Raw genomic sequence first — 16298 nt, forward strand, 5'->3', positions numbered from 1 at the left:
CTGACTTAAAACTAAGCCACCAACAGGGGGCAGATGTACGTTTATTATAATATTTTTTTCGGACCGTTTTCTCCAATTTACAAAGGATAAATGTACAAACCGTTGTGTAAATATAAATATTTCTATGAAGCATTTACACTTGATTATACAAGTTATTTGCAGAAAATAACAGGCACTTGGATGTTGTCCCCTCTTTAACCAGTGCCCATTATTAAAAGAAAAAGCAATCCCACCCAATCGTATGTAATAGTAGCGTCGTTATGAGTCCAACACGTCGCCGCCGCCGCAGAATGTTTGGCAACCGCGGGCGCGACATTGTCGTAAAATGCAAAGTACAAAAAAGGAGGGGGGCTGGAAATGTTCGCAAGGTCACTTTGGTGGAGAAAAAATAAAGTGGGGTAACGGTGGGGGGGACCCTAATTATTCAAATAGCGCCGTTTGCGGTTGTTGTCCCGTTGTGGCTAAGTTTTGTTAGCCTTGGCGGCGTGAAAGGAAGAAAAAAAAATTGCTGAAGAAATCCTTTGTTTTGGTTTCAAGCAGGAAAAGTTAAGTGGGACGTTTGATTTGTGGCTGTTGGATAAGTTCGCTTCTTAAAGTCCAGCCAAAAGTCTTTTAAAAAAGACGCTAAGTTTTCACTCTTCCCTTTAGCTTTTTAGCTTTTCGCGCTAATTCTAGCTAGCTCGATTGCAAATGGGCGAAGGAGAGCCGTGCTTCCAATGGCTTTCTTTCAGTGGGGTCCGTTTAGAGAGAAAAAAATGGCCTCCTCCTGGCTAGGAAGACGATGGACGTCCATTCCGTTTGAACGGGGAGGGCTGGCCGCCAAAATCTTCCGTCCGTGGCGACAGTTTGCTTCACTGCTTGAGCAGGTCCTCCAGCACGGCGCCGCCGCGGGCCTCGGCGGCAACGGGCACGGGCGTGAAGGTGGGCAGAGCGTTTGAGATGGGTTTCATCAGCAGGTGTCCGCCGGGGGGAACGGCGCCCGTCCCCGAGAGGGGTACGGCGGCGGAGCGCGGGGCCAGGAAGGGGTTGTTGGCGTTGCTCGCCGTTCTCCTGGAGGGCCCCAGGGGCGCCATATCCAGGACGGGGAGCTTGAGCGGGGGGAGCGACGGCGTGGATTCCGTTTCCAGGAACTTGACGAACATCTCCGAAAAAGACTAGACACACAAAACAATGAGAATTTGACTCCGACGTTTTTTGTTTTTCGGCGAACTTGGACTTTTTTTGGCGACGAGAAGAGGGCGCGTGGAAGTCGGCGTTTGTTACCGTGTTCAGGTGGCGTTCGGCGGGGGGCCGCCGAGGAGCGCCGCGGGCGCCGAGCCAGCTCGACACCCAGCCGCTGACGCCGCCCGCCACGTCCTCCTCCAGCATCTAGGCAGCAGGAAGAAGAAGAAAAGACAGGCAAAAAAGCCCAAAGATCGTCTTTATGAGTGCAATATTTCCCGGGCCACTAGAGGGAGCCGCACTTTGAGAACTAGCGCTTCAAGATGAAATACAGTCATACCTCTACTTACAAATGCCTCTAAGTACCAAATGTTCAGGTTACGAAATATTTTTATATGCAAATGAGTGCCTTGAGATACGAAAAAAAGTTAAGAAATCATAAAACGTTAACGTTTGTCGTTGATATATGTTGTTAGAATTCTTAATGTTGTGTTTATGAGGTGTGTTCATGTGTTTGCAAGTTTGTGTGCTCTTTCTCTTTGTTGCATACCGTTAGCATTCTCTTGTTCTGCGTTTCAATATGGATAGATTTTGTATGCTTGTTGTTCATTTTAAGGCATTAATAAATCATTTTCTTATCATTTTCTCTCAATTTTGTGTTTTTTTTCCATAAAAAAATTGGGACACTGACTCAAGAGTTTAGTTGGTAGTTGTGTGAGTAGCGTGGAACGAATTACAGAATTTACATATAAAGTACACCACTACTTACACATTTTTCAAGTGACGAAAAAAGTTCTGGAAGCCATTAATTTCGTAAGTAGAGGTACGACTGTAAAACGTAAAACCCTGGAGTACTAAGCAAACATTTCCTTGGTAGTGAAACAGTTCTTGTGGTTTTTAGCCTCCTGCCAAAAAGACGGCAAGATTTAGGAACGCGTTTCCACTCGTGCATTATCGACTAGACTGCGCGTGACAAAATGCGGGCCGCCAAATGAGCGCTGTTGTGTTGCAAGACCCTCAAACAAGTCGAATGCGGTGGAGCTGGTTTCCCCCATTCGGACCGCATAATTAGACCCACGGGGTATTTTTCGCTGACTCCCTTTCTTTCGACATGGATCGCAGCTGGATGCACTTAGAACTCGGCGTGAACCCACAACTTGAGCGGGAAGGAAGTGTCGGATTAAAAACAAAACCATAATAAAGGAGGAAAGAGATCCGCTGTGACAAAAGAGCACGGCCATAAAAATCTTTTTTTTTGTCTTAGGGTCATCCAATTGGTCCAATCTGTGTCCCTTTAGGACCTAAGAGGGTCCTGCCAGACCTTCTACTTTTCCCCCAAAAAACAACCGCCACTTTTGTGTCATTTTTATGCCTTTTAGAGCTAATTTTAATTTGTCAACGTATGTTTTCCAGCTCTTTTTGGGGGGTGATTTCGTCATGCTTTACAATAATTTTAGCTTTTTAAGGCCATTTTTAAGATGTATACTTTTTTTGATGCATCAAGTTTGTATTAAGTTTAAAAAAAATATATCACCTCAAGTTAATTTTAGTGTTTATACGACTTAAGCTTTCAAATATTAGATTGCTCGATATTAAAAATGACATTTCCATACATGGTCAGTCCTAAATGGTAGATATTTAAATACGATCTTTCAGATATAATGTTTTGTTAAAGAGGCATGGAAGTCCAATATATTTTAAAGTGTTTCAAGCAAAAGATGGAATGTTATTTTTTATTTTTTTTAAATTTTGTTCAATGGTTGTGCAGAATTTTGAAATTTGGCATTTGATGACATCCCAAATTCAATGAAATTTCACCGAAAGCTTTGGATAATTTAGTTACTCAAATATTTGAATGAAAAAAAATGCTTCTGAACAACAAAAATTACGTTTTTTTTTGGTTTATCATTAATTTGACAAAAGCTTAACCTGTGGATATATTGCTAAATGTTGTCATTTTAGCCTACGAATTGGACAGTTAGCATATAAGAGCAAACCAAAAAGCAACTGGCAAAAACAGACCGACTGTTACTTGAAGCAGCCACACCCACACATTTTGTTGTTTATAAACGCAAGCAAGTCACACAAGGGCGTCGGAACACGAACACCTTGGCGTCAAACACAAGGCGCGTTATTGCGCTACAAGGCGCTCATTCATTTGGAGAAAAAAAAACAGGCGGCAATTCATCTCTGACCTTTTCCATGTCGTCTTGGCCCAGAGCCAGCACGTTACCCATGAGCCTCAGCACGTCCGGGCGCTTGTTTCGGGGCGTGTGGAAGTAGCCTTGGAGCAAATTACGCATCAGGGCCCTGAGAGAAGGGGGTGGGGGGGGGACACAATTGCAGCGTAGTCAACAAACAGCCTCTGTTCTGACAACCATAACGTTTTTTTTATGTATAGATATATTTTTGGGGTCGATGGACTCGCTGCCGCCGAATCTCCCAGGTAAAATGGATTGGCTACAAGCGCCATTGTTTAGCGACAAGAAAAAAAAACTGTCTTTTCAGAATGAATGCTAGGCTTTTTAAACTTTTGAGCTTGACTGAATATTACTTTGCCCAAATTATTTTGGTTCGGGATTGCAAATTGAAGCTAAAAAAAGCTATTGTGCTCAAGGGACATTTTTATTCATTTTTAACATGGAGGATTAATTGTTATTTTGCAAGATTTTTCCCAAAAATGGGAATGCTTGTAATTTTGCCTTCTAATTTATAAGCTTTTTACAATGGAAATGAATATAGTCTTTACTGGACATTAATAAAAGTAGCAATGGAGGAAATAAAATTATTAAGTTGACATTGGGACTTTGGTTGACTGAATTTCCATCTTATGTTCCCAGTATCTTATTTTGAAATACTGTATTTTTCGCACTAGCCTAAAAAAATTGCAATTGAAAGGGGAAAATAATAATAAGTTGCACTGAAGTATAAGTTATGCAGCATTATACATTAAATTAATAAGAAAATAGAGAACAAGAGTCAAAATAAGGATCTGTTAATTAATCATTAACATTTTTTTTCAGAAAAAAAGATATCTTAAAAACAGCATAACAAGCTGTTGTCACTCAAAGTGAAAAATAAAATACATAACTCTCCCTTGAGTGTAAAAAATGGCAGCCCTGGCCAAACTATGAAAAAAAAGTGCGACCTATAGTCCAGAAAATACAGCACTTAATTTTCTATAAGGTCTTTGTTTGGCAAAATGTTTAAAATTTTAGCAAAAATGACAAAAAAAGAATTTATCGGCTAAATTCCACGTCACTCACTTGTCGATTTTGCCTTCCGTGCTGTTCAAGAGGTTCATCAGTTTCTTCTGGGCCTCGTCCAACATCTCTTGTCTTACGTCCACTAAACACACAAACACACACACACGGACGGACATTAGCAATGAACAGACGTAGCCACAACAGTCCGACGCCACTTAGCGTACATGCTACGTTCCATAAGTGGCAGTCAGATAAGAAACTGGGCAAACACATGAGCTCACATGAAAGGTTTACAATAACACTAAAATCTTGACATGTTTGTGTTATTCAAAGGAAGCGAGGTGGAGGGAGCAGACGCCGAGTCGGGGAAAATTGGGCGCCGACGTACGCGAAATGAAATGTGTCGTTGTTGTTGTTGATTTTTTGCTCACCCTGCCGCTGGAGCTCCTCCATCTGCTCCTCCTTGAGGTCCAGCTGGTCGGCCAGGCGAGACGCCGAGTCCAGAGCGGCGGTGGCCTCGTCCAAGTTGATCTGAAAAGAGGGCGTGCTTTGGCGCTCGGACTCATCTGGCCTTCAGGTGGCGCCGAGCGGACAAAAAGCACCTGAAGGGCCGACGCCTGATCTTCTAGCTTGTCCGCCTTCTTTTGCCACGCCTCCTTCTCCTTCCTCAGCTTGTCCAGCTCGGCAGAGTACATGGCTTTCTCCTCTGAAAGAGAGGACAAATTGCAAAAAGAAATTAAAATTGCGCGTGTATTATTTAAGCCGTAGTTCCTAGCACACATGGACATCTATCACCGTCCACAGCAGCCAATGAGTTAACGTCTTTCCATTTTAAAAGCTACGTTGTGTATCTACAGCTTTAGTCATCACAAAAAACATATTCAAAGACTTGTAGTATTTCCTAAATAATAATTAGAGAAGAGAAAATATTGCTATTAAAAGTGGAAATGTTTCATATATAAATAATTGATGTCTAAGAGTATAAACAAAGTCAGGATTTGTGTCACCCCAAAAAATTGAATTGAAAATTTCCATCATCCTGAACATTAAAAAAAGGCAAATCTCCAGAGATCATAATTAAACTCATGTTAATTTCAAACGCAGTGGTTGAACTAAAATAATAATTTCTATATCGTTGAAAAATACTACTTGTAAATTGGCTCATTTCGACATGCGTGTGTATTGAATTAAACGGCCTTGCCTTGTTGAAACTGCTCTAGCACCATCTGCAGGTTGGAGAGGGAAACTGCGTACTGTTTGACCTGTTCCTGCGAGGTCCTGAGCTGCAAGAGGGCGTCGTCCCGTTGCTTGACCACGCCTCCCAGCTGCTCCTGCAGAGACTCCACCTGCATGCTGGCCTGCTGACTATAAAAAAAATAATAATAATAATAATTAAATAAAAATACATTCCAGAATTATTTTCCGGTCATCTCATCCATCGCGCTTTGCCCTTTGACCTGGCACTCTCCACGGCGCCGGAGGACGTGGCCAGCCGCTCGTCCAGGTGGGCCACGCGGCGCCGAAGCTCCGTCTCGCGGTCCTCGGCGGCCAATGCCTCCCGCGTGTACGAGTCTTCCATCTCCAGCAGGTGGTTGCGGAGCCGCTCCAGCTCCAGGTTGAGGCGCTGTTCCTTGTCGCGGACGTGCTGAAGCTGTCGGATGAATTCATTTCATGAATTGAGCTCCAGTTTTGCGCTGGAAATGAAGATTCACCTCGGTGTGCAACGCGGTGGACTCCATTTGCTTCTGCTTAAGTGCCATGACCACTTGGTCTCGTTCCTGCTGGAAGGCCACTGCTTTGTCCTGCATGGACTTGATTTCGTTCAGGAGTTGATTGAGCTCTCCGGAATTACCCTGCGTTGGAGAAGGGACGACAAAATTGGCTTAAAATCCTCCAAAAGACAAGTAAACGGTGGGCAAAATAGGAGGAAAAGGACGGTGGTCATATTCTAGCAGTTGGGTTGCCAGATTATTCCTGTAAAAAAAAGTATGGTGCTACAGTGACCTGAAATTTTATAGCAGATTTGTTGATTTTGAACTGAAAATGATTATTTTATTCTGTGATCTATCGTTCTACTTTTTGGACCGGGATTTGATCTGACGACTTTAACTTGGCAGTCAAGTATGCTATCTACAGACGTTTTAGAGCAGGGGCAGGGAACCTTTGGCTCAAGAGCCACATATGGCACCTGTAAGCTAAAATATGGAAAGCGCCGGTGTGAGAGCCGAGTCCCGGACGAACCAATAGGAGCGTCACGTGGGCACCGCGTCGCCGACACTACCTCAAGAGCCAATTAAATAAAAAGTAAAAATGATTCAACTCTTCTGCATGCATACTCACTGATTAGCAACAACCTGAAACCTGAAGTTTTTTTTCCTGAAAAAAAAAGCACACATTTTCAATTATTTTGATATATTTTCTGTGTAAGGCTCTCAGGGAATATTTAAAAAATGACGGCCGTGACTCAAGATAGTTATAAAAAGCCAAAATAGCTGGAATACCAATCTGGCAACCACAACTGCTAATGATTAAACTCTTCTGAATGCACACTGACTGATTAGCAACATCCTGAATCCTGTTGTTTTTTTTCCAGACAAAAAAAGCACACATTTTCATGTATTTTGACTTTTAAATTCTGTGTAAGGCTCTCAGGGAATATTAAAAAAATGACAGCCGTGACTCAAGATAGTTATACAGAGCCAAAATAGCTGGAATATCAATCTGGCAACCACAGCTGCTAGCATTTTAAGATCCTTTTTGGATGGTTTTGTCGGGAAACCCACCTGTTCTTTGTCTTTGAGCATCTTCTCCACCGTGTCGGCTTTGTCCCTCAGGGCGCCGAGTTCGAACTCGCGCTCCCGCAGCAGCATGGACACCTGCATGTTGGTCTCCTGCAGCGCTCGGAACTCCGAGTCCTTCTCGCGCGAGCTCGCCGCCACCCGTTCGTTCTCGGCCTTCAGCGTCTGGGCGTCCATCTCCAGGATGAGGGCGCGTTCCTTCAGGTTGGTGACGGCCTGCTTGAGAACCTCGTTGTCGCTCTCGCGGTTGCGCAGGGCTTCGCTCACGCGGCTCAGCTGGTCCCCTTTGCTCTTGATGAGGAGGTCCTTGTCCCGGACGGAGCTCTGCAGGGTCTCCAGGCTGGCTCGGATCCGATGGACCTCCTGGGCCTGGTTCCCCTCGAGGATGGGGTCGTCCCGCTGGGCCGGAAGCGACGTCGGGTCCGTCTCAAGGTCCGTCTCGTCTTGGCCTCGTGGAACTTCGATCTGGAGGCGGCCCAGCAGGAGATCCTTGGCGGCGTTGAGCTGGACTAGCCCCCGACGGACCGTGGCCAGCTCGTCGCTGACGTCGCCCAAACGCCGCTCCTTGCGCTGGTAGCTCTGGATCAGCTCGTCGTAGTCGGCCGACATCTTGGAACCGGCGTCGGCGTCGACCAAGACCTGGGCCCGGAGCTGGACCAGCTCCTCCTGAAGCTGCCCCGACTCCTGCTGCATGTTCTTGACGGTGGTGATGACCTGCTGCTTCCACTCCTCCATCTTCTTGACCCGCTGCTTGAGGGCGTCGCGTTCCTTCAGCAGCTCCTCGAACTGGTTGCTGCTGACGCCGCCGGCGTCTCCGCCCGACGACTGCAGCACCGTCACCAGCGTCTGGCACTTTTGTGTCAGGGCGTCGATCTCGATGTCCTTCTCGCGGATGATGCGCGAGAGGTTCTGGATGGTCTCCTTGAACATCTCCTGGTTGCCCGAAGCGTCTCCCGAGCGGGAGAGGCGCTGGTTCTCCTGCTGCAGCTTGAGGAGCGCCGCCTCCTTGCTCGCCACCACGTCCACCAGGCGGTGGTAGTCGGAGCGGAGCTGGCTGTTGTCCCGGGTCTTCTCGTTGAGAACGGCCAGGACCTGCTCCCTCTCCACGCCGAAGGCCTGGAGCTGCTGCTGCAGGAAGAGCACGTCTTGGCTTTGGCTTTGGTTTTGGTTTTGACCGCCACCCATCGTGACTCGTGCGTGGAGCGCCTGGATCTCCAGATCCTTCTGGAGGATCACCTGGGAGAGCTTTCCCACTTGCTCACGAGACAGGGCCAATTGGTCCAGCTCCCTGGTCAGAGACAGGTTCTCCTCGTTGAGCAGGCTGATCTGCGTCTCCTTCTCCTTCATGTCCTTGGCCAGACGTTCCAGTTCCGCCTTGGAGAGGTCGTGCTTCTCGTTGCCGTTCTCCCGCTTCAGGGCGTCCGTCTTGTCCAGGATGAGCCGGTCCCGCTCGGTCGGGCCCCGGGTCTCCGAGGCCCGCCGCAGTTCGGCCAGCTCCCGGTCCTTGGCCCGGAGAAGCCCGTCGGAGTGGAGCGAGGCCCGCTCCAGCTCCTCCCGAGCGTGGACCAGCGCCGCCTGGCGTTCCTCCAGGCTACGGTCGAGATCCCGCGCTCGCTCCTCCAGGCCGGCCGCGGACGACTTGAGGCGGGCGATTTCGGCCTCCAGCTCGGCGATGGCCGCCGGTCTGCTCTGCTGATCCCGCAGGCGCTCCAGCTCCTCCTTCAAGTGGCTGTTGTCCTCCTTCATGGCCGCCAGTTGGCGCTCCTTCTCCTCCAGCGCCCGCCCGAGCGCTACGGTCTCTTCTCGGACGTGGACGAGGCTCGCCTCCAGCTCGGCCGCGTTCCGCTTCAGCATCTGGGCCAAGGCGTCCTTCTCCCGGCTCTCCTCCGACAACTCCTCCGCTCTCCCGGCGGCCTCCTTCAACTTGCCGTTGTCCATCTTCAGCTGGAAGACCTCCGACGTGGCTTTCTCCAGCTCCAGTCGGAGATCCGAAAGTTCTCCGTCCTCCGTCCGACGAAGCTCTCGCTCTCTCGGCTCCTCCTCCTCCTCCTTCTTCTTCTCCTTCTCCAAGAATTCTCTATGGGCCAGTTGGTCCTTCAGCTCGCGGAGGTTGGCCTCCAACTGTTGCTTGCTCACGTGCAGGTCGTTGAGCGCATAGGCGCTCTGGCTCAGTTGCTCCTTCTGAGCCTCCAGGTGGCGCTCCAGTTCTTTCTTCTGTTCCTTGGTGGCCACGAGTTCGGCCTCGGCACTCTTGAGCTGATCTTTGGTGGAGATCAGATGCTGGAGGAAGAAGAGAAGAACAAATCAAGATAAGACAGCGAGTGGGCATGAACACAAGTGTCCATTTCCTGGAAATACTAGCTTTTATTTACCATTTTTTCTCGCATACGCCTCCGCGTATAAGCCTTGCCCTTAAAATGGCCTTAAAACGGTTGAATTTTGCAATTTCTATCATATCAATTTTTACCTCCATAATTATGGTTTTAATAGGGAGTACAAATGTCTTATTTTGAAGGAAAATATTAAGAAAAACCATCGCACGTGGTATTTCTGAGATACTGTGAGTACAAATGTCTTATTTTGAAGGAAAATATTAAGAAAAACCATCGAACGCGGTATTTCTGAGATACTGAGAGTACAAATGTCTTATTTTGAAGGAAAATATCAAGAAAAACCATCGCACGTGCTATTTCTGAGATACTGTGAGTACAAATGTTTTATTTTGAAGGAAAATTTTAAGAAAAACCATCGCACTTGCTATTTCTGAGATACTGTCAGTACAAATGTCTTATTTTGAAGGAAAATATTAAGAAAAACCATCGCACGTGCTATTTCTGAGATACTGTATAAATCGATTGCTGGATTGCACGTTGCCTGCACGTAGACAAATTCAAAAAGGAGGTCAAGTGAGCAATACAACCAGGAAGTGTGTCCGTAGCGGTCTGGTTTGTCATCCCCAGGTAAGATAGCGGCGCCCTGAGCGAGCAATGGCAGGCATAAGTGAGTTTTTTCACATTTTATGCAAGATAGGGTTTATTTTTTTCCAAGACTTCCATTCACAGACGTCAAAATAAATTTTGTTTAGCGTTTTATCTTTTCTCTATTTTGAAATAAATGACCGTATCGGCCGCATTGTCTTGCGTTATGGCGTTTCGTCTTTGTCACCTTGCAGTTTCGTGCATGTCAAGTCTAATTTGTCCGCATATAAGCTGCACCCTCGATTCAGTCATCATTTTGCTTAGTTACAAATACGGCTTATATGCGAGAAAATACGTTAAATTTAACGAAAAATTGGGTCAGACCTGCGTGGCTTCCTGGTTTTGCCGGTCCAGCTCCTCTAGCTCATTCAGCAGGGTGTCACGTTCCTCTTGCGTGGCCTTCAGGGTCTTCTCTCGACTCTCCAGCGCCACCCTCAGGTCTTCCGCCGATTCGCCGTCGACTTCTCCAGCGGCGCCTTGCACGGCTGTGCTCAGTTTCTTAACAAATGTGACATTTTTTTTAATTTGGTAGAGAATGAGTTATTTTTCTAAAGTGGCACTTACCAAATCGAGAAGAAAGATGGCGCTAAAGCGGGGGTGTCAAACTTTGGTTCGCGGGCCACATTTGTGCCAACTACATCACCAATGTGGTCCGGACCACTTTATGACACCCCTGCATTAAAGCAAAAATAAAATAAAAGAAAATAAATGTGGTACCTTTTCTATCTCCAGGGCCTGGTTCTCTTCTCTTAGTTTGCTGATGATAGTGTTGAGCTCTAAGATCTCAGCATGCTCCACTTCTTCCTCGGCTTTTGCCTGCTTTGGGACAACCGTGTCAGAAAAAAAGTCATGTTCAAAGTGAGCGATCAAGTCAGGGGGGCGAACTCGCGGCTCCTGAGCCGCATGCTGTGCTTTGCTTCTTATGATATTTTTCATCTACTGTGGCTTTTTGCCTCGTTTCATGTTGCTCTTATTTTTATTCTCTCTTAAAACACACTCAATAATATGTATTGATTATTTATTTAACATTATTTATTGATTTATGTTATTTGTGCACTTCCCTATTGATGTGACTAGTTATTTTTTTTACTTGTTTTCATTGATTTATTATTTCTATTGTTGCTATTATTTATTTGTCTGCTTGTTGTTATTTCTGCACTTCTTTACTTGCGTGACAAGTTATTTAATATTTATTACTTATAATTTCTTAATATTATTAGTTATTATTTATTTGTCTGCTTGTTGTTGTTATTTCTGCACTTCTTTACATATGTGACAAGTTATTTAATATTTATTACTTATAATTTCTTAATATTATTAGTTATTATTTGTCTGTTTGTTGTTATTTGTGCACTGATTTATTTATTTATGCGACTAGTTATTTTTTATTACTTTTTTCATTAATTTATTATTGCTATTATTTATTTGTCTGCTTGTTGTTATTTGTGCACTTCTCTACTTATGTGACTAGTTATTTAATATTTATGACTTATTTATTGATTATTTGTTTATTAGTATTGCTATCATTGATTATTTGTCTATTTGTTTGTTGTTGTAATTTGTGCACTTGGTGGTTAAGCTTTAAATCTCATTATAATGACAATAAAAGCCTACAATTCAATTCAATTCATCTAGGCCCATTAAAAACAAATATTAAATGATATTTGTTTTTTAAAAATGACATATTGGATGGGAATAAAATGAATTATAATTACGTTGAAATGAACACTTGTTTTTTTAAAGGGAAGAAAGTATTATGGGGAAAAATATTGTTTTGATTGTGTGTTTTTGTGCGGTCACCACGTGGTGTCGCTGTTGGACTCTCACGGTTTCAATTTTTTTGCACTTTGTGTGCTCTAACTTGTCTCACTCGAGTAGCGTACCTCAAGCAGGCCTTTCAGTCGGTCCGTTTCCTTCTGGGCGGTGTCGAGGTCGTGCCTCAGGACTTGGATTTCCCATTCCAGCTGGGCTCTGTGCACCGCCTTGCCCTCCTGCTCCCGCACGCGTTCCTGAAGCTCCTCCACGGAGGACTGCAGGCGGCCGTAACTCTGCAGCAGCGCCTGGTTCTCCTCCCGGGCGTCGTCCCTCTCCGAACGCAGCGCCGCCAGTTGGGCGGACTCCTCGGGGGGAGGCGTCTCCGCGGCGGTCTGAATCTCTTCAGGGGGACGGGATGAGGGAGCTACGCGGGGATATTCGGACCAGTGACGGGGAAATTATCTCTCCCGGGATAGTAGCCAATGGCGGGGTTTTCATTCACCGTTCTGAACGTGCTCTTCCAGTTCCTCGATCCGCTCCTCGTACTCCTTCAGCTCCTCCTGGTGGCAGCGGATGAGGTCGGACATCTTCTGGCGTTGAACGTCCTGCAAGGTGGCCAGCTGGTGCTGGTGCTCGTCCACCTGTCGGATCAGCTCGTCGCGGAGCTCCTGAGAAACGGAGAAAAAAAAATGAAAATAAAGAAATAAAGCTCACAAGTCTGCTCAAAATAAAACTCAAACCAAGAAATTTGCCGAATACAGGATGAAATAAAGATCGAATCTAATCGAAATGGTCAGTTTTGCGTTGAGGAACTCACCTCCACTGTTCTTTGGAGCTTGAGAATCTCCGCCTTCTCCGTGTTAGCTCCGCCCACTGCTGTCGACGCCTAAAAAAAAGCAATTTGAAGGTGGTGACATCAGAAGCGAGATTTGAAACACAACCCAAGAAGATCAGGATTTTTTTTTTTTTAAACCAGCGACCAATCCGTCAGTTAATTTTACCTGGGACACGCGCCTCCAGTGCGTAAGCTCCGCCTCCATCCGCAACACCTCGTTGGACAGCCGGTTGATCTCCTGCTGGGACCAGATGACCTCGCCCAGGTCCATGTCGTCGCTGCCGAAGCCGTGGTGGGACGCCCCGCCGACAGACCCCGCGCCGATGGCCGGCGGGGCGGGGCCGGCGGACGCTCGCTGGGCGGAGCGTTGGAGATTCTGGACGTCCTCCTGGAGGCCGCTTTGGCGGGCCTTCAGGTGACTGATCTCCACCTGGAGGACACCAACACACAAGTCGTCATTTTCTGAACAATAGTGTTTGACTGCCATCGATGGCATTAGACCACGTGTCAAAGTGGCTGCCCGGGGGACAAAACTGGACGGCCGCATCATTTTGTGTGGCCCGGGAAATGACGAGTGCCGACTTTAAATCCATTTTTTCTGTGTTTTTAGTTCGAAAATCATTTTGTAAAATCTAAAAATATATTTTAAAAAAAGCTAAAATAAACATTGTTTTAGATCTATAAAAACTGAATATTCAGGGCTTTTAATCCAGTTCTTTTAATCGGGAGGGTTGACAACGAGGGTTCGATCCCCGCCAAACACGTACGTCTTTCTGCTGCAGAAGCGCCCTGTACTCGTCCGACTGTTGCTTGTTTTGAATCTCCGACGCCTCCAGCTTCTCTTCCAGCTCGGCCTGGAGCTTTTTCATCCTGTCACACTGGCAACAAAAACAAACAAAGAGACAAAAGAAAAACACTTGCTTATGAATAGATTCCAGCGGCAAATTATAATTTTGATGGAAATGTTTGTCAAATTTCTCCGGGCTATCTTTGTGACGGCTAAGCAAACGGACGACATGCTAAACATTCCTTTCTCCGTGATGATTATCTCATAGCAAAAAAAAAGTGACAGCTGTGACAGCAAAGTACACCCCTGAACAAAATATGAAATGTAAATAATTGCCAAAAAAATGCTTTTATGAAAATAGGATAGACACCAAAAACTGCGATAACATATTTTCCTATTATTATATTCAACACTATTATTTCTGTCTGCTGTTCATTTTCTTGAAGACATTTATTTATTAATTATTACTTATTGAGTATTTATTGATTGATTATTTATTTGTCCACTTCATGGTGAAGCTTTAAATCTCATACTTGAATATCATTCAATTATTTTTTTTACCTGAAACAGAGTAGAAAAAAAATGGTGGAATGTAGACTTTTTTTTTAAACATAACGGGAAAAAAAATTAAAATGGGATTTCATAATTTGCAAAATAATGGTCACACATATACTAGATATATATACTTATAGTCAGATTACACGTCTTTTAAATAACACCAACTGTACTGTATTTGCATGCATTAACTTTGCAGCTGTTTGGAGATTTGACAGTTACCAAAAGAAGACTTTTTATAGGTCAAAACTCAAATAAAGAATCCAACCTCAAATTTGGAAGAGGAAAGTGCCGTCTCCGTATCCGCCAGCTTGGAATTGGACAACTGCAGCTCCGTGGCGGCGTCTTACAGTATAAAAAGGGGAAGAAAAAAAATCACTTAGTGGAGCTTTGGGTTTTTTTCTAAACAGAAATAAATATATCTCCCAAGTGTGTGTCTTGCATTTCCACAATGGAAAACAACACACTGCTGTCAACCACATTCACAATCTCACATGACAAGCAAGCCATCAACAGACACAAATTGACAAAAGATCCATTCATATTCCCATTTGGATTTTTTTTTATTGAAGTTGTCATTTCAAAATATATATATTTATAATTATGTGGTTATTACTCTTTTTCTATTCAAGTATTTTTTTTCGATAATGGATTTTTCCCATTCATTCATTTTATTAGATTCAAATACTGTCATGTATTTGAATAGTTATATTAATAATCACAGTATTTGATAGATACAACGAATGAATTACTGGAAGAACTTTTTTATGCCTATTGCAAATATAAATATGGGCGACACATTGGATGTCAAATGGGACGCAAGATATTCTCCTGCGGGCCGCAATTGGCCCCTCTGACGCAGGTTTGAGACCCCTCTTCTATATAAATGTAAATTCAAAAAATAAAGGAATCCTAATTCATGCAGGCCAGAGTTTTTCAAGGTATGTTTGGTCTGAACCTGAACCAGAATTGAAGAAATACACTCTTTTTTGGGCAAATAATGATGTTTGTTTGTTTAACATTTATGCTGATAAGATTCTGATTTCGTAGGCTTTGTCAAAAGCAATGTTTTGGATTGAGTTCGGAAATTGTAAAATTAAATAAAATAAAAATACTGTTTTTTTTCTAACATTCCTGAGTACGATGTACAAAAATGTTTTTCTCTGAGAAAGCATTATTTTTTTATACCTATTGTGTTTTTTTTCTCCATTAAATCATTCCATTTTACGGAGAAAAAAAAACGCGACCTAAAAATTAAAAGACCACTTAGGTAGTGTCCTTCCTTTAAATGCAAACAGCCCATAAATTGACAAAGGCATGTGAGTAATAATCTATACTAGATAACTAAGCAGACATGTCACGTGACCCGGAACATTTTGGCAGCCAATTAAGTGGCACAGCTGGTGCAGTATGCCATTGATTAGCACGTTTACGGAAAGGAGTGAGCAACGTGATTACAAATATTGACATGTTTTAGCTGTAATTACATAGTCAAGCACAACACGGTTATAAGCATCGATATTCGATTAATTGTGTAAATAATGTAAATAAGTGCGATATTGACGATGATGTGGCGGCGGCGGCGGCGGCGACTCACCTCCGACTTCCTCCACTCCCTCCAGCAACATATCTTTGGTAAAGTTGGAGAGTTGCCCGGTGAAGGACGACAAGCTCCCTCCGACCTGTCCGAGACCGGACCCAAGTCCCCCGAGCCAAGACGACATGTTTCGGGGTGGCTCGCCGACAACACGGCCAAAATCAAAACAAAAAACGGGGTCGTTCGGGGAGGGCGAGTGGAAAAGGGGGGGGAGCTAGCTTAGCCTAGCTTCAATTAGCCAGCGACCTAGCGCATTCGGGTAAAGCTTATTATACAATAATTAGAGAATATTTCGTCTTCTAATAACTTACTTTTGGAAATGGGGGGGAAAGGTTGCTCGTTGGCTTCATGAGACTGCCAACTCGGCTGCAGCAGCCATTATCGGACCGGTTGGCTTTCGGTGTGACGTGGAGAAAGCGCGGTGCATTGTGGGAGGTGACATGAGACAAACATTTTTAAAGGGCCAGCGAGCACGTGGAAGGCAAAATGACAGGGTTAGGCATTTGTACAACAACAACAACAACAAAACATATTTTTCCATGCTTTTCTTTGAGGATCTTATACTGCTCAAGGAACTATTTATTTCCCTTTTAAATCTAAAAAAATAGAAATATTAGCACAGAAAA

General features: G+C 44.6%; 1 protein-coding gene across 1 annotated transcript; it reads right to left on the minus strand.

Annotated features, from left to right (window-relative positions):
- Nucleotides 1-23: 23 nt before the first annotated feature.
- trip11 (thyroid hormone receptor interactor 11) lies at nucleotides 24-16108 on the minus strand. The gene is made up of 19 exons (XM_077620257.1): nucleotides 15673-16108; nucleotides 14344-14420; nucleotides 13501-13611; nucleotides 12900-13163; nucleotides 12716-12784; nucleotides 12401-12566; nucleotides 12027-12322; nucleotides 10861-10962; nucleotides 10468-10641; nucleotides 7151-9445; nucleotides 6080-6220; nucleotides 5825-6018; nucleotides 5569-5732; nucleotides 4970-5073; nucleotides 4799-4898; nucleotides 4428-4509; nucleotides 3357-3471; nucleotides 1264-1368; nucleotides 24-1154 (listed from the first exon to the last, which is right to left on the minus strand). Exons 1-19 carry the CDS (start codon nucleotides 15797-15799, stop codon nucleotides 852-854), a joined length of 4989 nt encoding a protein of 1662 aa, XP_077476383.1. The 5' UTR covers nucleotides 15800-16108; the 3' UTR covers nucleotides 24-851.
- Between the last annotated feature and the right edge of the window lie 190 nt (nucleotides 16109-16298).

The sequence above is a fragment of the Stigmatopora argus genome, chromosome 15 (assembly GCF_051989625.1).
Source record: "Stigmatopora argus isolate UIUO_Sarg chromosome 15, RoL_Sarg_1.0, whole genome shotgun sequence".
NCBI lineage: Eukaryota > Metazoa > Chordata > Actinopteri > Syngnathiformes > Syngnathidae > Stigmatopora > Stigmatopora argus.